The sequence below is a fragment of the Phyllostomus discolor genome, chromosome 6 (assembly GCF_004126475.2).
Source record: "Phyllostomus discolor isolate MPI-MPIP mPhyDis1 chromosome 6, mPhyDis1.pri.v3, whole genome shotgun sequence".
Classification (NCBI taxonomy): Eukaryota; Metazoa; Chordata; class Mammalia; order Chiroptera; family Phyllostomidae; genus Phyllostomus; species Phyllostomus discolor.
In genome coordinates this window covers 23,881,159-23,908,292 of record NC_040908.2, presented here as the reverse complement: position 1 = coordinate 23,908,292, position 27,134 = coordinate 23,881,159, and the positions used below count along the sequence as shown (strand labels likewise).

The window sequence follows — 27,134 nt, the reverse complement described above, 5'->3', positions numbered from 1 at the left end:
TGAGGAGACACTCTCATCACTTAATGTGTTAACCCTGGGTCATATGAAAATCCTACTTAAGCAGTTAAAAAAATCCTGCTGTGTTAGGTGTGACAGAGCCTCCTTAATTATAAAACAATCAAAATAAAAAGGTAGCAACTTGGGGGGGGGGTGTTGGAGATTGGGAGTTTTCATTTTGCCATTTCCTATGTGACTATAATGATTATTACTTATCCTTTGTCTATAAATGATAAGCTGACTGAGGTTCATGAAAAATGATGTGGTTCCATAAAAAAATAGTTACAACTGCCTTAAAGAAAGTCTTTCAAAAATCCGTATTTATGAAGTTGTGGCTCACTCTATGCTTAAGTAATGTTATCATTTATTGGCTGTCTACTGCATGGCCACTGCTTTATATATATATTTCTGTTCCGTACAACTATATCATGAGGTACCATATTTTTAGGACTATAAGACACACCAGACCATAAGACACACCTAGATTTTAGAGGAGGAAAATAGGGGGGAAAATCTGAAGCAAAAAACAAAATATTGGTAAAATATTTTATAATCTGTGACCCTACTCCACCGCCGCCTCCCCACCCACAGTGAACCAGGCAAGCTATATTCGGACTATGAGACACACCCCCATTTTCCTCCCAAATTTGGAGGGGAAGTGCATCTTAAAGTCAGAAAAAATACTGTATTTTTTGTCCTAAGTTTTCAATTGAGAATCCTAAGGCTCAATATGGTTAATTAGTGTCATACAACTAGCAAGTGGCCAGTTGATATAAAAACCCATCTGAGTCCAAACCAAGTAAGCTGTCAGCACGACCCTAGGTGTCTTTCCTACAACTCTAGTTTGAGTCTTAATCCCATCATGACAAACCCAGAGGGACTTCCAAATTCCTGTTCTGATCTTGAAATTGTATTTATTATATCTGCTGCTAGAAAAAACGTCAGGTTTTCTGAAGCAAAACAGAATCAATGCCCCCATTTTTTTTCTCTGAGCTCCTGCTAGTTCCTATTGGTTTGATTAGCTATTCAGGTAGGTCTTCATGCTTAGAATCACTAGCATGCTGGAACTAATTAGAATAGCAATTATTTTAAACTCTAAACAGGAGATGTGAAGCGTACTGCTGTCATCCAACTGAGTTCTCATTCCTTTTTTCAAAATGCAGCTAAAATATTCACATTTTTCTGACAAAGATGGGTTTAATATGGATGGCAAATAAACCATTTAATGTAAAAACTCCTACGTTGGGATCTTTGGTTTCTCTGGGGATTTTAGTCCAAATGCTTTAAGGGCCACCAACTAGTTGTGTATCTCTGGACAAGTCTTCTAACCTCACCCGGGAAATTAGGGGTTTAAAACAGGTGACCACTGTGATTGAAACATGGCACTAATAAAGGCTTCTCTCATGGACCCTGCATTTTCAGCAGTAAATGTCAACTTGTTTCCTTGGTCCTGTTATTTGAAAGGTAGGGCTCTGACTTTAATCAAATGGAATATCTGCCTTAGAGCACAAGTCAGACAAATTGGGTAATTTGGCAAAGGCTTAAGACATCTAATACTTAGGACACACCGTCCAGCGGTCACATTCACTAAATACAGTACCTGCTCCTCCTCTCCTTGAATGAGCTATCAGAAAGCAAAGCTTTTTTAGCTTCTTACCAGTTTCAACTTCAAAACTGCCCTCATTGGATTATAATTTAGTTATAATTTTAATTTTTACCTTTCAAGCATAATATTTGAGAATTATTTTCTCTTTCCTTGGAGTTAGAGTAAGTATTCATGGTGTTGCACACTATACTTTTTGAAAATAAATTTCTACTTTAGTTTTGTCTTCCCAGTAAATTAATTTTTTCACCTCTGCAATTAGAAAAGAATAACTATATAATTCAATGTTTTCTTATTTACTTTGGCCATCAGGAAATTTAGTAAATCTTTTTTGTCCAAATGTTCAAAATTTACTCGGCTCAAGTGCCTGAAATCATTCTTTATTTCTGCTTTCTTCAGACTTTTTTTGTTCAATTTTATCTTAAAGTATTTTATGTTCTATTATAATAGGTACAGATCTGCTCATGTCTTCTTAGAAGGAGGAAGAGTTAAAATTAAAATCCTTTTTTTTAAATGACAGCAAATCTGTCCTCTTTACACTATTTCTAATACCTAAGACAGTGTTTGGCAATGATAAGTATTTGTTGAAAAAAATGAATTGATGTGTGAATCAATGCTTTTCAATCTAAATGTATTAAAAAGCATTTTTTCACTATATCATACTGTCATGTCTGATGTAAGAAAAAAATCTACATAAATACATACATACCCTCACACATATGCCAAGTTTCAGAAAGTTTCAGAGATATATAATTCATGTATAATAAATGTATATACACAGGACATGCAGAGACACATATGCATGGATTTGTATACACAAAACATATTTATTTTGACAAGTGCAAATCTACACTTAAAATGGCACTGTCGATTTTTCTAGTGGAATTTTACTGTTATGTAGCTAATAATCATGATCTTGACTGAGAAGAAGGAAAAGCCGAGGGCATGAGTAAGAAAGAGGACGACAGGAAGTTCCAGAGAGAACACTGCATGTGGGAACTACACTAGGGCCATATTGGTAGGGAGATGATGCAAATCGAAGGTGTCCGTCAGCTGAAACGTGTCAGTCAGCTGAAACGTGTCAGTGATTGCAGAATACAATGCTGAATAAGGTAGCTCCATCCCCCTGTTTCGCAACGCGGCAAGCCAGCTACACAGGGGAGGGAGGGCAGAGGTCAGGAGAAGGAAGCAATTATTTTCTGGCCCCTGGATATGCTTTAGCCGGTATTAATGAAAAGAATATTGGCTTGTTGGGCTGCTTTTGTCTGAAATTGCTTATTACAAAGTCTTGAGGAAAACACTGTTTTGGAAGGCTCCAGAATGATTCGGCACTCTTCTCATTTAAGCCTGAAGTCACATGTGTGACGCAGCTTTTGTCCTGAGAGGCAGCAGCTCAGCTCTTCAAACAATACACCATCACTGGACCCAGGAGCTGTTTTGTTGGCGAGGCTGCTGAGACATGAATACAGTTAGCGTTGTGAGCACAGTTTTAGTTGTTGCTTACTAATCAATGTACCAGATGTGGGGGGCTTTTCACCCCCAGGAGGGAGCCTGTGTACACAGTTTATAGCAAGGAAACATTTCAGAGTAATCCTAAGAGACAGAAAGAGGAGAAAACATGACCAACAGACACACACACACACATGCACTCACACATACATATGCGCCCCGAAGGCAGAGAAAAACTATAAAAGTGACTTACAGCACTAATTCCTACCACTCACAGCCTGTTTTCTCTATAAACCTTGTCATTCTGACTCCTGCAATCTAGAGCCACTCGCCTGAACCAGCAGACTTTGGCACACACTCCCCAGCCCCTGCATCTCTTTTGTTTGCCTGTGCCTGGTCATGTCTGGCTGGGTGTTGTGTCTGAGGTCCCGTGAGAGCATCTTCGACCACACTCCCAGCACAGAGCTGAAAAGGAGCTAACAGAACAGCCATTCCAATCTCTCCAGTTTTTGGTAAACAAGAATCTGACACCAGAGAATGAGAGAGTTTCATTCAAGGTCACAAAGAGGCTGTTTCAAAATCTGAGGTTCTTGCTGGAGCATACAGCATCACTCTCATTTTTCTTTTAGAGCAGGCATTTGTGGAACCAGTACCTAAGCCCTTATTCCCCTGATGTTACTACCTAAGGACCTCTGGGCTTCTTGATGATGTGATGCTTCAGCATTAGGTGAAGGACAGACCCAAGCTTTCCTGGCCCAAAACTCAGAGGCGTTACATGGAGATGAGTGGCTCTGCCACTGGTGAATACTTGTTTTGTGTTCACACAAGCCTCACCGCAACTCTGTACAGTAGGTACTCATGAATCCATTTGCGAGATGGGAAAACAGAAGTGAGGATTCAACCCAGCCTGGGGTTCTTATTCCAAGGTCAGACCCCTTTCCATCTTGTCACGCTTGTGCCTCCTGGAGTTTAAGGCCATCAAGCAACAGGCCTAATTCTTTTCTCGGTGCTCTGCTCCTGCCTCAGAGTCTGCACATGAGCTGTTTCTCTGGGTGAAAGGCTCTCCCCCTCCACATCTGGACTTGCTCATCACTAAGGTCTCAGCTCACAGATCACCTCCGCAGAGTTTCTCAGTGCCGGGTCAAGCCTGACTGTATCACCCGACTTCATTGTCCTCACAGCCCATTATCAGGATCTGAAATCATCGTGTTTGATCATTTGTTTTATTTGATCACCATCTCTCACCCTTGGAAGTCCCATGGGGTCTGTTTGGCTGCATTTCCAATGCCCGACACAGAAACAGTTAATAAATATTCACTTCACAAATGAATGGTACAAATAAAGTCCCTCTTTTAACCTCTCCATTCCCTTTGAAGATTTCCTACAGATGCGGGCCCAAGTTAGGGGTTCAGCCTAGGCTTGTGGTACAAAATAGTGGCCTGAAATATTTTTAGAGCTCAGACCTATCAACTTAATGGCACTTGGACTATGCCTTAACCAAGTAAAGAAAACAGGCCAAAAATTTAACTGGTGATGAGAGAGAAAGAGATCTTTTTAGGGTGGTTTATGTGGAAGAAAAGCATCACAACAGCTTGGTGCAGGGTTATTGTTTGTGAAAGACTAAAAAGCCACTGGCAGACAGACAAACTCGATTGTCACGCCCACCTTAGCCAGCCTACTCTCTACAAAAAGGAGCGTCCGTGAGCAGTGAGGGAATGGAGCTGTTCCATCTGAATTCCACTAATGAGCCATTCCTCCCCCTGCAAACTGATATCACTACATATAAGGTCACAGCTCCCTTAGAAATTTCAATTATCACTTTAACAACAAAAAGAGAGAGGTAACGAAGGGTAGCCTCAGTGTCCAGGACAAGAAACGGAAGCACAAGGAGCATCTCTGCGAGGTGCCCAAGAACACGTAACTCATCAAAGCCCCGTTGTTCTCAGTGGAGGACCCAGTTTCCTGGGATCTCATTGAAAGTCATGGCAGGGAAGACAAAACAGGCAAGCAGATGAGGGGTGTCCTGAGTAACTGCAATCACTTTGTGCAAACCAAGGTCATGATTAGAATCTTAGGTTCTCAGCTTCTATCGCCACTTTGCCAGCAAACCAACTCACAAACCCCATGGTCAGAATGAAGTCCCTTCCAGTGATCCTGAGACCAGGAAAGCAGTCACAGAGGAGGGGAGTCACTGTGGCTGAAGGTCTAGAGTCCTTCCCATTTGCCACGCAGAGAGATAGATCCTTGCCACCCAAATGAGAGAATCCCACTTCCAGCAGGGCCAATATAAACCACTAAGAGAAACTTTTCACAAAGATGAAAGGAAAATCAGACTCTTTAGGAAGAAGAAAGGAGGTAGGACAATCCATTCATTTACCCCCAAAAACATTCGGTAATTTCTGTATGACACCATATGCAGAGGGTTATTTCAAGGAGGGTGGTTATTTCCCAATTACACGTTTCATAAGACAACATCTAAGTTTATTGGGCTATCAGAATGGGTTTTTGCTGGACAAACCACAGAGATTTTCCTCACTGGAATCAGTGAGTCAGGTAATTGCAGTGAAGTAGTGGAAAGGGTTTTAGATCTCACAAGCGTCACTTGGTTTCTTCACCTTAAAAACAGGGAAAACACTACCCACTTTAGCAGTTTGCTGGGAAGATGATTAAGTGAGATGTACGTGTTTCCCCGCGTGCATGAAGGTAAGCACTCAGTGAGTAAACCCAAATTCCTGGATTAACCACAGCAGCATCTTAAAATCCAGTCTTTATACTCTTCTGCATGGGGGGCAGCCTTTGATACACATCAACTCAACCCTTCATATAAATTTCAGCATTTTCCTAGAGCATATAGCATTGAGCAGTTTGTTGAAAACTAAAGGGTTATTGCTGCCCAAACCATTCCTCCAAGGCTCAACCTCCCACACTGCAGGAGGCTAAGCCACACAGCTGCTGATATTTACACAGTGTTATCGGAGCCCTCAGGCCAATCTTAGAACCCAGTGTGCCCACATAATACCCACTGTAACTAAACCATCCAAACTAGCAGGAGGTGTCTCCTCTTGCTGGGTATCTACTTGTTGAGGGTTTATTTCTTAGGTGCTCAAGTCTGTAGGGAATGTGCTTCTCTATTACAGAAACTTGGATTTCTGCTAATCCTACGATCAATAAGTAGTAAGAGATGACAATTCCAAGATTCTCAGCCTGATGTGGAGTTATTTTGAAAAAAAAAAAAGCTTGGGGCAAAAACTTACAAGACTAATTGTGTCAACTTAGGCTCATTTGGGATGCTCAGAACACATAGAGGAATTCTTAAAAGAGAGATAGGCTAAGCAGTCAATTTGCAGCTTTAAACTGATTCATTTTGCCAGTAATCAAACTTCCATGGGGCTAGAACTCCTTAGTGAATCCGTTTTTCATTTTGACAGTGCCTGCATTTGCTGAGAAATATTCCTGTCACATTAGATATTTCTTGTGCTGTATTAACCATCCTAATAAGGACCGCAGAGGCCTGAGCTGGTAACATTCTGTTGTTTGGCACGTTTCACCCAGGAGTCCATGCACCGAGACAGGGTTGCATGTTATTCATTCACAGAGTTGAGCTCCCTCCCGCATCCTTCTCAGTATTGTCACATGTCAGCTGTGCCTAATGCCCCAAGTACGGACTGTAACGAGCACTGATACTGTGAGACAGAATGACCCATAGCTGTCACCAGCTTGGAAGCACAGCAGGGGGCATGATTCATAAGACCTATACAGGTATCCTCTAAGAACAGGCCAGCAGTCCAAGTTGCAAGTCTACAGCAATCTTGAACTCGATCTCCTAGATGTGAGTGCCCAGGCACAATAGATTCTGGGCATGGAGCCCCCACACTCATTTTGTTCCCCACTAGCTAGTGACAAAGGACCTTTCAGCAAACCACCAGCCTTGCCCTTAGGCCTTTAGCTGCACGGGGACTAGGACAGCAGGACTAGACACCAGCAGCGGGGCTCCCATTCTCCCCAAGGACAACCAGCCACACCAAGAGTCTTTTTTCCACAATCCAAATACATTTTGAAGAAGTCTTGCAGAAGGAAAGTTCTTAAAAAGAGCATTTATAATGTCAAAATACAGGTTTTCTAATGATAAGGTTTAACTTGGACTGAAAAAATAGTAATTAATCATTGCTCTTGAAGAGCCTAATAAGGATAGATGAATGATTCTACAGTCGTGTCTCAAAAATCAGTTACGCTAGTGTGGGAAGTGAAACACATGAGCTGGAAATGGCATTGAAAGGGGGTTGTTGTCAATGTATAGGTGTAAGTAAGCTGTATGTATGGCAATGTGTAATGTGGCCACCAAAAGCCCCATGTGTACATTACCGAAAGTACTTGTGTCCAGAAGGAGAAAGGAGAACGACCTTCCCCAGAGCAGACAGGTTAAGTGCCTCTTGGAGTCACATTCAGCTCTGAGCACCATGTTCTACAAAGGGAGGTTATGACCAGCTGAGAGAGTGCTCAGAGAAGCATGACCAGCCTGACGAAGCACCCTGAGGGGGTTGAGAGTGATGGGCGAGTGACCGGTGACAAGTGCCTGCAGGAATGTCATGTGGAGCCAGACTGGATTTATGCCCCACGGCCTGAGCGACGGCACCTGGGTGAATTGCTGGAACCTAACAGCCCGAGCTGACAGCTTGAGCTTCTGAAACTTGGATTGCGAGATCATGAATGCCCTGGTAGCTGAGACTCAAGTGTGGTACAGTGACCATTGGGTGGAGATTTTAAAGGAATTCATGTTAAATAGAGAGTTGACCTTGGCAAGCTCTGACACCCTCCCAGTGGTTTAAGTTGTTATTTTCTACAGTAATACCTACAAGTTTCCGTTGATGGGATCAAATACCTTGCCTTTTTTTTCTCTCTGCTTTGGCAACCCGTATCTGTAAATTTGAGTAAAGTGTGTTTTGAGGTCTCCCTTGTTAAGGACTTACCTTGTAATACACTTGGTCAAAAAATTGCAGATGTCTACTTTTCATCAGAGAATACATAAGTAAGTACTTCCTGCCCACTGGGTTATAAGGAGATGTTTATAGCACTTCTCCCAAATCCAGAGCAAGAGATTAAATTCTTGTTTGGGAATGAGTCTGTAGGTTATTAAACTTAGTGGTATATAGAAATCACTAAGGGTTGGAAGAGAGGGATAAATATTTTCTCACTAGAAATAAGATAGAAGCATGTTAAAGGGAAAAGGAAAGAAGTTTTTAGAATGATCTAAAACTTCATTCTTATTGTTGAGCGAGCACAACAATAAAAGCCACAGGGTTTAATTCAAGCCTTTACGTATCAAACACACACACACACACACACACACACACAGATACAAGAAAACAAAAGAACAAAAACTCATCCACTAAATCACAGTTCTTGGTTTGTCTCTTGTAATGAGAAGGGGTAAATTAGCTGGTTGCTAAGGTTTCTTTTATCTTAAATATTGTATGATTTTGTTAGAACCTTAGAAAACAAAGAGAAGTGGAAATGTAAAAGAGAAGAGTAGAACTTGATTTGTCATTTACTATATGTATCAGGTTGCAAAAGAAAGTGATAGATGTGAAGGAGAAAGCCCATTCGACCAACTTAACTTGTTAATTTGTTTGAAGACAACAAATCTTGGCGCTTAGAAACTAAAGAGACACAAAATTGAACTCCATCCTGCTTGGAAAAAAAAAGGAACAATATTTGAGAAAGAAATTATGCCCAAAACAATGTGCATAGAATGTAGAAATCCACTGTAGTGATCCAGCTTCACAATTACTGATTTGTACAATGCACAGGGCTGCTAAGTACCGATAACACTTGTCGGGCTCATGAAGTCACATGGATGACAGCGTTGTTGGCCACAGAAGTCACCCTGTCATATTTCTTAAAAGTGTTCTGATCATTCCCACTCATCCATAATGGAGGATTCTCTCGCAGAATAAAAATGGACTAATTATAGATATAAATGAATACCTGGAAGGAATAGAAAGTCAGACACTCCCTCTGAGTAACATCAGCATACATTCCCCAAAGTACTTCCCATTACAGATTTGTGATAATGTAGGCCAGTTTCCCAAATTCAAGGGCAAAGAGCTAGATTCAAACCAGGATGTTTGATTCCAAACTAGATGATTGACTTTTGACTTTTGACTAGATGATTCCATTTGAGAAATGGAAATAAGAACTTGTCATACTCTAAATCACAGATTTCTAAATAATCACAACTGGGATGCTCTCCATTTATTGTCTTATTTCCTGTGTTTACTTGGTCCCCAAGGGCTTGGAAAAGAACATATGGCTGACTACTAAAAATATATCATATCTAGAAAATAAATTAGAACAAACATTACCGATCAGTGTTGCTGAATTCCTTAAAAAAGCAATGTTGTATTTCTATAGCATTTAGGCATAGGAGGAATTCTCAGATTCAAACTTTGAATCAATATGTGACAGATGCTACAGTCCTCAACTTGCTTCAACAAGACATTATGTGCTGTAAATAGACTGTAAGATCAAATCCCCACTCAGCCACTTACCAACTGTGTAATTATTGTAGAAAGTTGCATAATTCTCTGAACTTTAGGTTCTTCATGTGTGCAATGGGATTAATACTGCCCATCTCTCGTGGTTATTGTAAGGATCAAATGAAATGATGCGTGGGGAAAAAATTAGCTCAGTGCCTGTCACTTAGTGTCATGTTCTCTCCCTCTATTTCTTCCTTCATTTCTTGAAATCCAGCAGTTTGGAGAAGCTGGAGCAATACATGTTTCATTCAAACAGAATATAGATGCTGTGAAATCAGGAAGCTCAGGTCATACTGATTCACTGCCTTCCTCCTGACAAGTAACAGTGATAGAAAATGGTACATCTGTCTGCAAAGAGGTTCACAGTAACACAAAGGACTTGGACATTTCTTCTTCTAGTCCTCACCACAGCTCTGTGATGTGGGAGCTAGGAAACTGATTGGACAGATGAGGAACTGAAGCTCAGGAAGGTCAAGTGCCTTCCCTCAAAACAAGCTATCAGAACTACAAATTGACTGAAGTTTTCTAACCCACCTGACTACTATACTCCAACAGCCTCCTTTTCTGGTTCTCAAAGCTCTCCCTGAGGCCAAACCCTGAGCATCTCTAGAGGGATGTAAACTAATCTCTGGTTCCCTTTAGATGTGTCTTATCTTCAGGTGCCAAGCCCAGGGGCTGCCCTTCACGATCACTAGTCCTGATGACGGGCCTGTGCTCAGCTCCACGGCAGCTGCAGCTCAAGTGATGTTACATCAAAAGATGAAGTGATCCCCTCTCCACTATTTGCAGTTTTAATACTTTGGCTATTTTTGTGGTTTTAATAATTTGGCTATTTTTGTGATTATATTTTTAGGACACCCAACCAACCTGTATCAAGGAAATCATTTAGAGGCCATGGGGCAGATTAATCAAACATATTGTGTTATCTTTCTATTTGTAGAATCCCTAAAGCTGAAAAGAAGGATTCTGAGATAAGAGGATCGTTCGCTTGGGATCCTATACAAGGAAACCCGCCAGCCTGCTGTTTCCTTGCTAATGGAGGGGAGGGGCTCGGAAGAGTTGCGAAGCCTTTAGTAACCCTGGAACCCTGGGCTGGCAAACATACACACAGCAGGTCACCATCAACTTACTTTGCTGTCACATCAAAGATGCTCCCAGGCTTATTTTACTTTATTTTTTTAAATGCTCCACTGATCTTTGGAAGGAGCAGACTTTTAAGTCGAGTCCAGATGGTGATGGATGAGCATATTTCTCTGTCCTTCCCCAAGGCAGGCTAATTGTGCATCACGCATGGCAGTTGGTGTTCACTTTTAATATTTTCATGACATCTGAGTTGGAGATTAAAATTTGTAAAGAGCGGTGAGATCCCAGGAAAAAGGATGGGAAGCCACTGCTGCTTTCAAATGTAATAAGACAGATGTGTCTCCCATTCCAGACATGAGCATTCAAATATTTAAGATTCCTTGTAATGCTGGAAGCCCCCAGAAGGAAATCTCAACCTCTCTCTCCCCCCCCACCCCCACCTCATTTTGCATTGCACACATAGATTGTGAAGTTAATCCCAGAGGGCAAGATTACATTTTCTTTTTAAGGGCCTAGACTGTAAATTTAGGACCCAACATATTGATCAAACAATGAAATAATGATAGGGAAATACAGTCACTATCCTTAAAAGTATAGGAAAATAATAGCTACCGTAATAACTATTATCTTGAAATATCCTCAAATACTGTAGAGGTGATCTAATTGTTCCCCTGCACTCCCTCCTGGGAAAGGTGTTATTATTTTCATCCTGAAGACAAATATAATATCTACTCTCTATAACTGTCATCCCTTCTGAGAAGCTTCATTTTTTGTTTTCCTGTTCATCTTCACCATATGGACCAAAGACACCCAAAATAATCTGTTTTTCATAGATGACTGATTAAGATTCAGTGTTTTCCAAACTGTTTTGATCATATATCCTATGAAATTATAAAATGTCCACAAATATAGAAATTTAAAAGGATCAGATACAAAATAAACATAACTTGAAAGTCTAGTCCTTTGGTGGAGCTTTCCTGGGGTATGGAAAGCACCCCCTCCTTTGGAGAAGGGAGTGGGGAAAGAAGAAAATAGGGAAAGAATTAACGTGGTTCTCTACTTCCTCACTCCCTTCAATGAGCCCTGACAATTGCAACCTTCACAATGAGTTCTACCTGCAGCTAATGTGTAAGGTAAAAGGAAAATGGGAAGAAAAGCGAAAGAAAGCAAGAAGAAGAAATGGATAAAAGACAGAAGAAGGGAGTGGGTAATAGAAGCACTGAATGGCTCTTTCCATACATCAAGGTCAGGGCGCAGGCGGCTTCCGAGTGGGTACTTACTGTGATAGTTTGCTAGGGCCACCATAACAAAATACCACGGACTGGGCGGCTTAAACCATGGAAATTTACTTTCTGACAGTTCTGGAGGCTGGAAGTCCAAGCTCGAAAGTCCTGGCAGCTTTGGTTCCTCCTGAGGCTTTTCTCCTTGAGTTGGGAGAGAGGGAAGGGCACCTTCTGGCTGGGTCCTCACACCGCCTTCCCTCTGTATGCGCACATCCCTGCTGCCTGTGCCTCTGTGCGTCCCAACTTCCTCTTCTTAGAGGGACACCATCAGATTGGATTAGGGCCCACCCTGACAGCCTCACTGTAACTTAAATCTCTCTTTAAAGGCCCTGTCTTCCCATACAGTCACATTCTGGGATGCTAGGGCTTAGAGCATGAGTTTGCTGGGAACATAATTCAAACTATAACATGTATTACTTTTATTTACGAGCATCTTCTGCTGTCAGGTAAGGGTAATATTAGAAATATGAAACAACCATACAGCATGATTACTGTAGAAAATGGTTTTTAAAAGATATACTGAGGCTCACTAAAATTATTTAAAGTTTGTGTGAATGTGGATTCAAATCAGGCAGGGTCAAACCAAAAATGCCTCGAGTGCTCCACCAGCAGGAACTGGGAGAAAGACTTTTATAGAGCAGACACCAAAGCAAAGTAAGGAAATGATTTTATTGGATGTAGCTTAAGTGGTTGCCACCTCCCATCCCCCACCCACCACTGCCCTAGTTTCTGATTCAGTGGGGCCAGAAATGTTTCTAACGAGTTCCCTGGTAACGCTGCTGCTGCTGCTGCTGCTGGACCACACTGTGAGATCCACCAATCTAGTGTTACAAGTGCTGGGGGCTGGGGAAGCTCTCAGGAGCAATTTCCAGCTCTTGCTGGAGGGCAAAGGGGTTCAGAGAAGGTTTCTTAAAGGAAATGAGTTTTAAAGGACAAACAGGGAAGCAGAGGGAGGGGAGGATTGGGATGTGCCAAGTACATTTAGTTCTAAAGGATAGACGAAGAAAGTACGTATGGTTTGTAGAAGGATGCAAATCATAATTCCGTTTCGCTAGGAAGAAGTTCGAGTTTGAAGAAGTCGCAGGAGATAACACTGTAGAAATAGGCAGGGCCCAGAGCCATGGTGGAGGGTCCTGTGTGAGCACTGTCCTGTAGCTGATTACGGGAGCGTGACCGCCCAGAGCTGAAGCTGGAAAACGAAAATGGGTTCCAAGAAAAGAATCCTGGTGGAAGAATTCTATCACAGTCATCTTCCTTCAGAAGAGGCTTCTTTCTGAGCCAGGCATAGGGCTTCCCAGGCTTTTGAGAGAAGTCCCTGTTGCTTCTCTGAAGTGACAAATCTCACCAGAGGTGACAGGAGAGTGTGTTGATTACACATAACTAGTATGTAGTTAAGTTTTCACCATTGACCTATGACACTGAGCATGAAACAATAATTATTTCATTATGATTGACTCTTGGAAAACCCTGAACTTTGCCCACTTCTAATGGTCTCCTGGTCACTCAGAGGGCAGAGGTGACAGGCCTAGGAAAGAGGGATTGGTTGAGAGGGAGACCCCAATGGCACAAGTTGTAATGAAATGCTTCACTCCTTTCTTTCTAGGGGAAGATGATGACGACGACGAGTGTGGGGAGGAGAAGCTGCCCTCCTGTTTCGATTATGTGATGCACTTTCTGACCGTGTTCTGGAAGGTCCTCTTTGCCTTCGTGCCCCCTACAGAATACTGGAATGGCTGGGCGTGTTTCATTGTCTCCATCCTCATGATCGGCATACTGACCGCTTTCATTGGCGACCTGGCTTCCCACTTCGGCTGCACCATTGGCCTGAAGGATTCTGTGACTGCAGTGGTGTTCGTCGCACTTGGAACTTCAGTACCAGGTAGAGGATACGTTCATGTATGATCACTGCCCCCCCACACACGAAAGCCCATTTGCCTTATCGCCTTATCTTACCTAACAGTTTCAAGGACTATGATGACAAACCAGGCCTCTGAAAGACAAGGGCCCACAGATATGAATGATGTCCCTGCCAAGACATTGTCATGGCATCTTTCAAGGTTAGAAAGCTGGTCAGGATCACTGTGATGACAGGAAGGCATCCCCAGAGGGACTGCATGGCCAGAGGACAGAACAGGATGATGTGATGGATGGATCTGTAGCTGAGCTTTCAAATACAGTCAGCACTTCCAAAAAGACAAAACAAATTTATAGAATCATCTTCAAGAACAGAACTTCTGTCTTTTAGCTTATTTCGACAAAACTCTGTATTCATGGGATAACTGAGATAAATCCTTACTGAAGGTCTGATATTCTCTTGACCCAAATATTAATGGGAGGAAATAAAAAGAGGCAGACATCGATCAGGAGAGGGAAAAGGTAACCTCACAAAGCACACACTTCGTGGACATCCCTTCATGCATTCCTACAAGCTGAATTTTTCTCCCACCCTACAACTTCAGCTCATTATGATTTGCTCCGACTTCTGAGTAAGACATCATCCTTCCAACATGACATTGACAGAAGTAATTTTCAAATTTTGGTGGGCAATCAAAATCACTTGGGCTCCTTTAAAAAAAATACAAATGCCCGAGACCCGCCACTGACCAATAGAATCAGAAGATCTAGAGAAAGGGCCCAGAAATGTGTGTTTTGAGTTCACAGGTGACCCTGCTACACACCAGAGCTTGTTGTCACTGAAGTTCTGGGCCTATTCCCCAGCACGAGTTGACATCTTGACAAATGCGCAGTCTTAACTCTGAGCAACCTGCATTCAAGGTCAAGTGTTACAGTCCTCACCTGGGGGACATGTCAACCTGGGGGACAGGCAGGGCGTGAGGGGACATACAGCCCCACTGATGGTACCATTCAACATCCCACATTTACCACAGCATTTAGGTCATTGCTGCGATTACTACTAACATTTGCCATCTTGGGCAACCTTGGCTTTTGGTTTTGAGTCTAAAACAAGTGCAGTTGAAAGCATGTCTACTTCTTCCCTGGAATCCTCTAGTTGTTTTCCACTCAGATACTTACCATCTCAGTGAGCCTCTTCTCAGAGCCCCAGTTTCTTTATTTGTAAAATCAGGACAACCATACTGAACTACCAGAACTGTGGTCAGGACTGGAGAAAACATCTATAAATTCTGCACCCAGTAGAGCATCTGGGATATAGAAGGAATCTGATAAAACAGTGGCCTTTGTGATTTATGTCGAATAGGTTAGGGGGACCTGACCAGTATAAATCTGGACACTTCATCTGTGAGTAACCAGGGATGAAGGGCCCAGATTTACTCTGGTTGGCCATTCCACATGGTGCCACCCAATGGATGGACCCTTAGGGAGTCTTGACGACAGCGCCTGGCGTGGTTCTGGCGATGGAGGCGCCAGGGGTTCGGGAAGTGCTCGGTCCTGCCTGAGTGAGCAGGGCTACGCACCTTGGGGCAGAGCAGGCTCCCGCTCTGCCTCGGCTCTCCTCCAGCAGTCCCACATTTGTCTTTATTTTGAATGTTTTTCAAAAATGACCAGAAATTTACCAAGTAGGAGGAAAAATGTAAAATATTCCTATTTTAAGTTGCTTTGTTTAGAGAACATACATATACACAATGAGAGGAACTAAACATCATGGTTATCCATTGCTTTGTCTGCGGTTATTATAAGAAAATGTTTTGGGGTCCACTTTGCCTCAGGCTTAAATCACTGTGTCAAATGGAGCCCTCACGAACTTCCTATTGGCTGTGGGTTTAACCCTTGAGGAGACTATGTTCAAACCGTGATAATGAAGGTGAAATTAGGCCTCTCATCAGTTATTCAAAGTCAGCAGTTGGTCCTAGCAAATGCATCTCTGGCTCTCAAAAGGATTTTAAAAATGTTTTTCCTACATCAAATCCTTGTTCCAAAATAATGTGTTGTTGTTGTTGTTGTTTAATTTCCAAACTCCTCATCTCAATATCTAAAAACGGCTCCTTTCTCTGATACCAATCTTGCAAAATGGCTGTCTGCATCTTTTGCATTGATGCTTCTGAGCAGTCTGCAGTCATATGATTAAAAATATTTTTCTGTAACATAACATGTGGATTACAGTAAGCCTCAGTGTTCAGAGGACTCATTTGTTCTGCCACTTAACACCACCTCAGTTCCCAGGGAGAGGCATCAAGAGGGAAGGAAGCCTGTTGGGAAGAATACAACAGAATCATTTGTTGTCAAAATGGTTCCCCTACACTGCCATAAATTCTTCCCGTTGGGATACAGATTTCTTTCCTCTGTTACTGGGAGAATTCCTGTAATTTGACACAACATTAACTATGCAGCATGGTCCCCAAACAATATATTCATAGGTAATTGCAAATAATTATATCTATATCAACTTTTATTTTCAAAAATGAGCTGTGCAAATTCAACAAGATGCTGAATGCACATAATATTTCTGACCTTATTCCTCAATGCTGATAATTGCGAGCAGTGATTTTATCTCCTGACTTAAAATAATAATTCTATTGTTCCCGAAGCCCAGTTGCTACAGGCAGAAGAAGAATGAGGAAAACTCATCCTCTTCACTGAGAGCCTGCCATTAACTGGCACTGGCCCAGGGCCCAGCTTTTCCTCTAGGCTGACGTCTTGACACTTTCCCTAAAGTAGAAGAGCTCCTGGCCGTTAACTGATACACCGCTGCCCCTTTCTAGGGAGACTCTTAGATTCTTAGCTGATGATGGCCTGAAGGTCACTGGAAACGCGCCCTGCCTGAAGGAAGAATTAAAGATCATTTGAAGTGTTCTTACCATATTGCTCAAAATCCACGGGGAAAAGTGCTTAGGACTTTCCAAGTGAGAGAGAGCTTCTTCATCATAGAACTGGTAGCAAATGCTCGTTATAACGTACTGGCAGAGAAAGGTTCCTGAGGGCCTTCCTGCCCCCTCAACCTTTGGGTAGGTATGTACAGGAGAACCTAAAGGCCCATCAGGTTTGTAGAGGAAGGGCCTGCTTTTCCTGAATCACCTTTTACAGAGCTGTCTGTCTGGAGAAGAGTTCTGGACAGTCTCTTTCCACCTCTGCATCTTTGTTATTCATAAACTCTTGAAAGTGTGGCAGCCATATGACTAAAATATTTTTTTCTGTGAAATGAAATGTGGGTTGCAGTTGAGGTGAGCCAGAGCCTGGCCACCAGCCCTCTTTTCTTCTGGGTCCAAGCTCACTCCCTGGTCCGTCACATCGGTCTCCGTGGCTGACACGCCGTCCATATGCCAGTGATCACTAAATGTGTATCCCCAGCCTCGACTTTCCCCTGAGCTCTAGACTCATGTAACAACTGCCTTCCCTGTACTGCTGCCAGATGTGTAATTTGCAGCTCAAAATTACCATGTCCAAAATAGAACTGTTGATTTCCACTGCCTAAGCGCCTTGTCCTTCAACCAAACCATTTTGTTGCAGATCTCGCCTTTCTCAGGAAAACAGCACTATCATCTGCCCAGGTGTCCTTGTTCCTTTTCCTCATCCCTGCAGCCAGTCTCTTCAGATTGTTCCTCTAAAGTATCTCTCAATCGAGCCCACTTAGCTGTCTCTCCACCACTGCTTCTCTGGTCTGGACAGCAGTACACTCTCAGACCCGCCGTAGCCTTCCATCTGTCTTCCTGCTTCTGCTACACGTTGTTTTAAGGGACAAATCCAGCCACCATTCAAGGCTGCTTATTTCACTTAGGATAAACTTTAGAAGCAGCACTCTGGCTTATAGAAACCTATGTGATTCCCCCTGCCTCTCTTTCCACTGTGTTGTCCTCCTGGCCCACTATCCTGTGGCCCCATGGGCCTTTTTACCGTCCTCCTTGCAGCAAGTTCATTCCTTTCTCAGGGCTGTCCTAGCTTGTCAAAATGCTCTTTCCTTCATTTATACAAGATTGGCTCTTTGTCTCAATTATATCTCAAATGTTACTTCAAAGAGATCATGCAATGTGAAGTGGTCAACCAGTTCTGCTCTATTACACCACCTTATTTTCTATATTTATTACTTTCTGGATTTTTTGGTTTATTTTTGAAGAGTATATAAATTTATTCAAATAAATATTATTGTCTAACTCTCCTCACTGAAATGTAAACTTCATGGGAAAACAAATCCTGCCCTTTTTTCCCCTCTGTTTTATCCCTGGCTGCTAGAATAATGCCTAACTAACACAGAAGTAATGCAGCTGTGTGTGCATGTGTGTGTATTGTACATATAAATGAATGCTCAAGTAAGTCATTTACACATTAGTATAAGTTGGTCCAGTCAGGTTGCTTTCTTCCTAGCACCTTCTAGAGATAGCTAAGAATTAAAGTTACAACTGAGGGAGATGATGCTTCTATAGTGTGTCTTATTTTTGAGGAATAGAATATATCTGAGCAAGGTATTATAGTAAGACAGGGCAACGGTAACTAAGAAACTAAGAACAGAAACATTTTTCCTCTTGCATGATTTTAACTACACTGGGAACTTTATTTTTCACTCTGCAGGAATTCCTGCTTCCAAGACCCAGAACTCTTAAAACTTTAGGCATACTCTGCGGAGTGCTAAATAGGCATTTTTCAATAGCTTGGCATGGGTTCATAACTGTTATATCACATTGCTTCTGTGGAATAAGTTTTGAAATCCAAGGGAAGAAAATGTCAGAAGGAACATTTGGCACCCAGCCTTTTCAATACTAAGAACCACCTGTAATGGCACCTTCTTTCAGCCTACGGTTACTTGCTTGGGTAAAACTTGGGTACATGGAGTCAAGACACTCTGGCTTCTATACAAGATTCCAAATATGGATTTTACTTTTATTTCTTGCTCCTAGTGGATTCAAAACAAAGTACGAATTCTTTCTTAATTGCACAGGAAACTCTTAGATGCTGATGAGTTGAGAATATTTTCATAGACTCACTAAGCCTTTGTCCTTGGCCTTTGTCCATACATCTTGATTGAGCTTGTGCTGAAGCTTGTCTGCTGCTGCCTACGTCTCCCCTCACTGCATGTGCACTCCCGGGGCCGGAAACTCAGTGTTCTAGCCTGTCCCTCGGCCTCTGGCATTGTCGGATCTTCGGCTGGCTTGGACTGTTTTGAATATCTTTTGGATTCTGTCAAGTAGGAATTATTTCATGCTACAGATTTTAAGGCATGAATTGAAAAGAAATAGATGATTTTGGCGGGGGGGGGTTCCCACTGTATACATAGAAACTTTTTGAAAATAACACTGTTTTAGAGAAAATGTCATTTTTAAATTACATCATTTATAGACTTCTAAATACCATAGGAAGGAATTTGTATACGACTATAGTTATACTTGCTGTTTACTCCCTTCTCGTAGTGTAGCGTTCATGAGTGTGCACCAAGGGGGTCTAGTAACAAGAGGTTTGGAGCTGAATTCAGAAAAGTGGACTTCTAACCATTATTCACTGTGTGGCTGGAATTGACTTATCGATTCTCTGAGCCTTGGTTTTCTTCTCTGTAAGACAGGCATAACGATACAGGGCCATTCAAATAGAGCCGATGATAAGACTGGTAATATGGATCTCAGAGCATTTTGTCAACTGACAATTGGTAGAAAAAGCAGGAAATAATTATCTATTCCTGTTTTCATTTTGAGAATTGCTCTCAGTGTAACTAATGACAATTATTTTCTGCATTATCTATTAAGTTCTTTAGGCTATATCATTAAGTGATGTGAAGTTATTTTGCCTCCTCCAAACGTTTTTGTTCCTTAGATTCTTTCAAAAATGAGATTTTCTGTTTGTTACCACTAGAAAATATATTCGTTTTTGTGACAAAAAATCATTAGGTACTGATGGTTTGAATTTTTCATCTATTAATTTTCCGACTTCCAATTATTCTGCAACTAAGGTATTCTTGAGTATACTTAAGTGACAAGTTCACCACAATTTATTATGTCCTGCTGCTTTATTTCTTAGTGGATCCTAAAATAACTCCAGTGGTTGTGCAGGTTGCATACTGCAACCTTAGTGATGCCCCGGGAGACACACGAAGTACCACGTCCCTGGCTGTATAGAGTGGTGGCCCTGTGTAAGTCACTTGGTAGCATACAGGAGATGGAGCCCCAGTGTCCTCAGCTGCACGAGAAAATTAGGGCTCACAGAGAATGTGTAAGTGTCTGTGGTGCCACAGATCCTAAAGGGTATGAATATTTTGTTTCCAGAGACTCTACTAAGCGCTCAGTTTCTTTGCCACCGAGAGAGGTCAGGGCTGCTGAAGACAGGCCTTTCGGTCTGTGGTCAGGCCAAGAGGCAAAGCCACCTGGGGACACGGCCAGAGGAGTGGCACGGGCAGCCTAATTACCCAGATGGCGCTCCAAGGGCCCTGATCTTAACTTCATGCCCATGAGGAACTGTCTGGAGCTGAACCGCTGCAGCGCACTTTCCCACGGACATGTGATGGCACCAGCATTGAAGGAAGCCCACAACAGCAAACATTTACAAAGACAGAGCAAAACAAAGAAGAGCTAGACACTGATTTCACAAGTTTGCTCCACAGATGGCACAAGAACTGCCCAAATGAAGAAACACTGGGGATTAGACTGAATGCAACAGGCCAAGGGCATTCTGTAAAATTCCGGGAAAGATTCATTCCAAAACTATTAGCATCCTTTTTTTTTTTTTTTTTTTTGCTCAGTAGAAGAGTTTGTATTTTTTTAAATATATTTTATTGATTATGCTATTACAGTTGTCCCATTTCCCCCTTCACTCCCCTCCACCCTGTACCCCCTCTCCCACCCACGTTCCCCCCTTTTAGTCCATGTCCATGTGTCATACTTATGAGTTCTTTAGCTTCTACTTTTCCCGTACTATTCTTGCCCTCCCCCTATCTATTTTCAACCTACATTCTATGCTACTTATTCTCTATACCTTTTCCCCCTCTCTCCTCCTCCCACCCCTACTGCTAGCCCCCCATGTGCCCTCCATTTCTGTGGTTCTGTTCCTATTCTAGTTGTTTGCTTAGTTTCTTTTGGTTTTGCTTTAGGTGTGGTTGTTAATAATTGTGAGTTTGCTGTCCTTTTACTATACATGTCTTTTCTTTATCTTCTTTTCTTAGATAAGTCCCTTTAGCATTTCATAAAGTAAGGGCTTGGTGATGATGAACTCCTTTAATTTGACCTTATCTGAAAAGCACTTTATCTTCTCTTCCATTCTAAATGAGAGCTTTGCTGGATAGAGCAATCTGGGATGTAGGTCCTTGTCTTTCATCACTTGGAATATTTCTTTCCAGCCCCTTCTTGCCTGTAAGGTCTCTTTTGAAAAACCAGCTGACAGTCTGATGGGAACTCCTTTGTAGGTGACTGTCCCCTTATCTCTTGCTGCTTCTAGGATTCTCCCCTTTGTTTTTACCTTGGCTAATGTAATTATGATGTGCCTTGGTGTGTTTCTTTTTGGGTCCAACTTCGTTGGGGCTCTCTGCGCTCCTTGGATTTCTTGGAAGACTGTTCCCTTTGCCAGTTTGGGGAAGATCTCCTTTATTATTTGTTCAAATAACTTTTCCACTTGTTGGTCTTCCCCTTCTGGTACCCCTATAATTTGGATGTTGGAATGTTTAAAGGTGTCCTCGATGGTCTTAAGCTTTTCTTCGATTTTTTGAATTCTTATTTCATCATGCTTTCCTGCTTGGTTGATTCTATCTTCCTTCTGGTCGACTGTGTTGTTTTGAGACTCAGATTCCTTCCTTTCACTATTGGCTCTCCTCCGTATGTCTTCCTGCATCCCTTTTATGGTAATCTGCATTTTTTCATGTAATTTGCATCCAAAATCAACCAGTTCCGTGAGCTTCCTGATCACCAGTGTTTTGAACTGTGCATCTGATAGATTGGCTATTTCTTGGTCACTCAAAAGGATGAGTCCTGGGGGACTGATCTGTTCTGCTGGAAACATATCTTCTGTCTTTCCCTATCTCTCCTATTATTTTATTTATTTATTTATTTTTTCTCCGGTCTGGTCGCTCTTGTTATGGTAGGGGGCGGAGCCTTAGGTGTTCACCGGGGCTGGGCGCCCCAGTCGCTAGCTTGTGACGTTATATGTGGGGGCAGGGGCAGGAGCGGGGACAGGAGGGATCAATGGCGACCGTTCCGTACTCCTGGAGCCAGAAACTTCCCTGGGCTTCTGGGCCGTGAGCTCTGCCCTGGTCCACAATCGCTGCCCCACTGATTCCCCCAGCCGCTGCTTGCGTACTCAGGGATCACCGCTGCACCGCTGCGCTCCCGCACCCCGGATTGCTGTCGTGCCGATTTTGCGCCAAATTTCCCCCGACCTACGCGTGCCTGCGACCCGCGCCAGCCCCGCGCCTGCTCGGCTCGTCGTCCCCTACCAGTCTGGATGTACGGGTGTACTTCAACTTCTTGGCTGTCCTACTTCCATTTAGATAAATCCTCTGGCAGTTCTGATATTATGACTGCAAATCATTGTTGTAAATTATTGTTGTTCTGTTCTTGGTTGTGCCGAAGAGTTTGTATTTTTAAGGTTTTTTGTTTGACTTACTTTCTCAAAGGGCCACACTGCAAGGGTGCCTGGCGTTGAACACAGGGCTGGAGGGAGACCAGGGTGATAACAAAGTCAGTCCACCAGGAGGTGGTGGGGGAGCAGGGTACTAAGCCCGCGCCATGAAACTCCACAGAGCAGAGTCATAGGATAAGTGCCCCGATTCCACACCAGCTACCTTCTTCACTCTGTCCCACAAAAGTCACGGTGCAAGAGGAGAGGCACTAAAAATATTTCATTCTAGTCTTTGTCTGGGCCTTCTTGCACACTCTAGGTGAGCCAGAGCAAGGGCACTTGACGGGAACATCATATATACGGGGCGGGGGGGGGGGGGGCCGCTATGTGTGTTGTGTTTGAAGAGTTGTTGTTAAGAATGCGTGATGAGGATGAATGTAAATTTCCTCCTCTTCAGTCTCAAGTGTATTCTAAAGAGAGCAAGTGCCAAGTGCAGCGATCGCTAATTAGGCCTTTTTGCTCCAGAGGGATTAACAAGAGTGTGGGTCTCTAGCAAGTGACTCATAAATGTTGAGATGATGACTTTCATTTCTCCCTGTTCACATTCGAAACATTTGAAGATGAAAAATTGTCCAGCCCCACTGATTTGTTCTGTTTCTTTCAAATTCACGCCTCAGCCTGCATTTTTAACAACCTTATCGCTGTATAATTTACTTACCATAACATTCGCCCATTTGAAGAATACAGTTCAGAGGTTTCTCTTTAGTAAACTCACTATGTTGTGCCGCCATCACCTTAATGCAGTGCTAGAACATTCCATCACCCCAGTGAGACCCCTCCTGGCCAGCTGCAGGAAACCCCCTCTTCCACCTCCAGCCCCAGGTCCACACCGATGGACTTTCTGACTCTCCACATGCGTCTTTTCTCAAGTTTTCTCAAAGACCAATTTTTAAATATAATAATGTCATAGATTCTCGACATGATTGTAATTTGTACTCACTCAAATAAAACATAATGTTAGGATTTTGCCATGGGTTCTGTAAGGTTTTAAAATAATTTTTAGTTAATTAATTACAAAATCTCTATAGACATTTATAAACTAAAAGTGTACATAAAGTATATTTGGTATTGTACTGGACGCTTTGTTTTAAAAGGTATAAAGATCCACAGGTGCACAATCTCACAACCCTCCCCCAGAAGTAACCTTGGCTCACGTCATCGAAATTGCCGGGGGAAATATTGTACGGTGGTACACAGAATTAGCCCTGTGAATCTTGGGGTAGCACCCCATGTTTAATGATCTGTAAATGCTAAATGTCCTTGGCCAGTTCGGTCCGTGGACCATAACACAGTGTGAAGGAAGCAACTCTCACAAGTTCAGCTTCTTGCCCTCATACAGGACCCCAGCGTGTCACTGTGGATCAATACAAATCTATGGAAGCCATTAGGAAGGGGACCGAGACCAAGGCCTATTGAACAGAGGCCACGTGCACAGTCTCCCTGCATAAAGAATGACACGGTCTTGTTATGACACACACTGAATTCAAAAGAATAAGTGCGGGCTATAAAAAAAAGCCTCACTTAATTGCCATGTCGGGGCCACTGCATGAGCAACAAAATGAATTTAAGGCCCACTGGTATTTTTAGCAGAGAAGGCAAATAAAATGCTAAGTCAATTTAAAAGGCAAATTTTACATGTGACTATGAAAGAATTTTAATATCTGTTGGGGAGAATGCATATTATAGATATGAAATCATGCCGCCTGGCATTTATGCTCGGTGCCAGCTGGAATGCCTTCGCTACTCCTCGGCGCACAGCCTCACTTCCTGCCTTTTCCCAGGAATGAACATAAGCTATGTATTACTTGTTTATACTCTGCTTCATTCCAGAAAAGGATTTAAATCTATAAAATGCCTTCGCATTGTTCAGCCACCTTTTCTACCACATGACCCAGAAATGCTAAAGCTGTTGGTGATGGTATTCGATAAGCTTTGTTTAGCTCAGCACATGTGAAAATCCTGTCTTTTGTACACCAGGAGAAAGTAGCTCATTTTGGTTCTGTTATTTACAATCACAACATTGTATGCTGTGTTTGTTTTCTCCATCCCCACCCCTTACCACCCCCCATGCCCTCTGGAGCCCAAGGGGCTTTCAGGCAAGGTCCTCCGTAAACGAGAAGCTACTATTAGGTTATCACTGTAAAAAAAATCGTGGCTTGAGACAACAGGCAGGACTTGCTCTAGTTCTGAACTAAAATGACCCCTGCTGCAGTCTGCAAATGGGCCCAGCAGAAGACTAATTGTACCTTTTCATTCCTAAGTTATAGTTGTAAGATAACAAATGACCATCAATGTGCAAAAGGGTCTCAGCCATGTCCTTCTCTGAAGGATTCTCTTCGTGGTGATGCTCCCAACGGCTGAACTATGACAACGGATTAGTTTAGGGGTTTTGGCTTGTCAAACTAGAGGCCCTCAGCCCCGGCCGCTGGAGGGGTCAGCGCTCAGTGCCAGGCGACAGCAGGAGTAGTTCCAGGTACTGTGCCCTTTCGTCCTGTGCTTCTCAAGGTTCACTTTGAGGAAGAAAAGGGACAGACCTGACATCGGTGACTTCTGCTGTGTCAAGTATTCTTGTTCTGAGAGGAAGGGTTAAGCCCTGACTTATACAACTTCTACACCCAGGTCGAGTCTACAGCAAAATATTAGTGTCAGGTAATATTCAGAATACAAACATGCTGTGTTCCAACACACGATGCCAGCCTCTAACTAGGAAGCCTGAACCCAGGCCCTGAGGCAATGTGGCCTTTTTCATCATCAGATATTCAGCTGATCTTCCCTCTACACCAGTCAGGAGGCACTAAAAAGGGCCGGAACACCACTGTTTGAAAGTTAAAACAAAGGAAGCTGTAGGATGCAGTGGAAAGGCATAGACTTAAGAGCCGTTCTGCACTTGTTTTCATTCAGTCACTCCACAAACACTTTACAAGCACCGACTAGGTACTAGGCCCTGTTCTACATGGTAGATGGATAAACAAGATAGATATTTTATGTTTAATCCCATGAAGATCACACTCCAGAAGAAGACAGATACTTAAAAATATGACAAAATTTCAGATGGCAACAAGGATGAACACTGTTGAGTAAAACAGGATTATGGCATCAAGGGACAGAGTATGTCTACTTGAAGGGGTGTTTTAATAGGGGGCGTGACTGCTTGTACCCCTAATCTTTGGCAAATTACCTAAATCACTCAGACCTCTGGTTCTCCCAATGCAAATTTACCCAGGCAGTTACAGTCTTAGAAAATAAGTGTTACTTTTTCTGGCCCCCATTTCAAACAATAATGCCTTTGAATGATAGCAAGCCCTTGAATAATGTTTTTTTCATTCAAATTATTTTCATTATAATGCTGATGAGTTGCCTCAGGAATTGAACTCTTGTTTATCTCAATCAGCCTGTGGTAAAGTTGGTTTCCTTATTTGTTGTTTCGCCAAAGTCCCAAGAACCTATTGATGATGCTAAGTGAGGACCTAATGTATTTGGCAGCTGGGGTGCTTCCATGGCCCCCTCTGTTCTTACCATCTAGTACTCTCCTGCCCTGGGTTTTCCTCCCCAACACTTGTTCTACAAATGCAAATATCCCAAGTTAGTTATGACTTTGGAATATTCAACAAATGATCCACATTAAAGCATCCGTGACTAATGATGATTTCATTAAGGGCAGAGCACTTGCATTTAATACAAGAAGTGTTTCAACAATAACCTCATTTGCATAGCTTCATTGTTTAAAAGGTGCATTTGTGTAATTTATCTCTTTGGTATCTACAGCAGCCCTGGGAGTTAGTTCAGCTCAGCATGTTGTCACATTCGGAGCATGGGGTAACATCTGGCAAAAGCAGGATTTGATAAAGGATCCTGGAGAGGAACCTGCAGTGTAAGGACCTGGGGTCAGAAATCACCGAATGTGGAGTATAATCCCACCCCACTCAAATTCCATCTGAGCCCCAGGAAGCTTTCGTGTTCTCTCCTGAAGAAAAGGGGCCGAGGGTTCTGTTCATCTCAAGTGTCAGGCAGAACAAATAGCATAACATCGATGGCATTGCTCTGATAATTGTGAGATTATTGTAAAAATAAGAGGTACCTGTCAAAAGACTTACTCTCTACTAAGAGTTGTGCTTGGTGCCTGGGAGAGAGAGACAAGGACTAAACTTGACATTGAAGCTCAGCCTTATAGCATATTCTTAGCAGCTTAGATGGAACTCTACACCTTATTTTCTGGTCTTTGAATTACAAATTGCATCCCCAGTAAGAGCCTAAGCACAAGGATGAAAGACTTGGATATTACATCCCTTCCCAGATATCTCAAGGGCGCAAATCTCTTAATGAGCTTGTAAAAAGTATTTGTCAGGACAAGTGCACATACAAACCAATTGTGAGTTGAAGTCAATAAAACATTGTGTTGGTAAATAAAATCTGATGTTGCTGTAACACAAAATGCAAAATGAAGAGAGGATTTTGGCTCTGCCCTGCAGTCCCTCCGTGCTTGACAGGCGTGGTGGGAGGGAAACAGACAAACACACATCTTGCCTCACAGCCAGTCCTGGGCAAACTTTTATAATTGGTGAACTGTGTTTTTCGGGATTTTGTTCCACTTTATGGCTTGTCCCAGGCACCTTCCTGACTCTGGACTCTAGGCCAGCCCCTGATGTCCAGGTAATGTCCTGAGAAGGTCCTCTTCATCTC

The 27,134-nt window shown here is 42.6% G+C and overlaps 1 protein-coding gene across 11 annotated transcripts in view; it reads left to right on the top strand.

Annotated features, from left to right (window-relative positions):
• SLC8A1 (solute carrier family 8 member A1) overlaps positions 1–27,134 on the top strand; it is a 322,727-nt gene that overhangs the window by 281,562 nt on the left and 14,031 nt on the right. For all 11 annotated transcript variants that reach the window (XM_036027901.1, XM_036027902.1, XM_036027900.1 and 8 more), the window contains one exon: positions 13,555–13,830. In XM_036027901.1, coding sequence (XP_035883794.1) covers positions 13,555–13,830 — 276 coding nt within the window. The remainder of the gene's footprint in view (positions 1–13,554; positions 13,831–27,134) is intronic.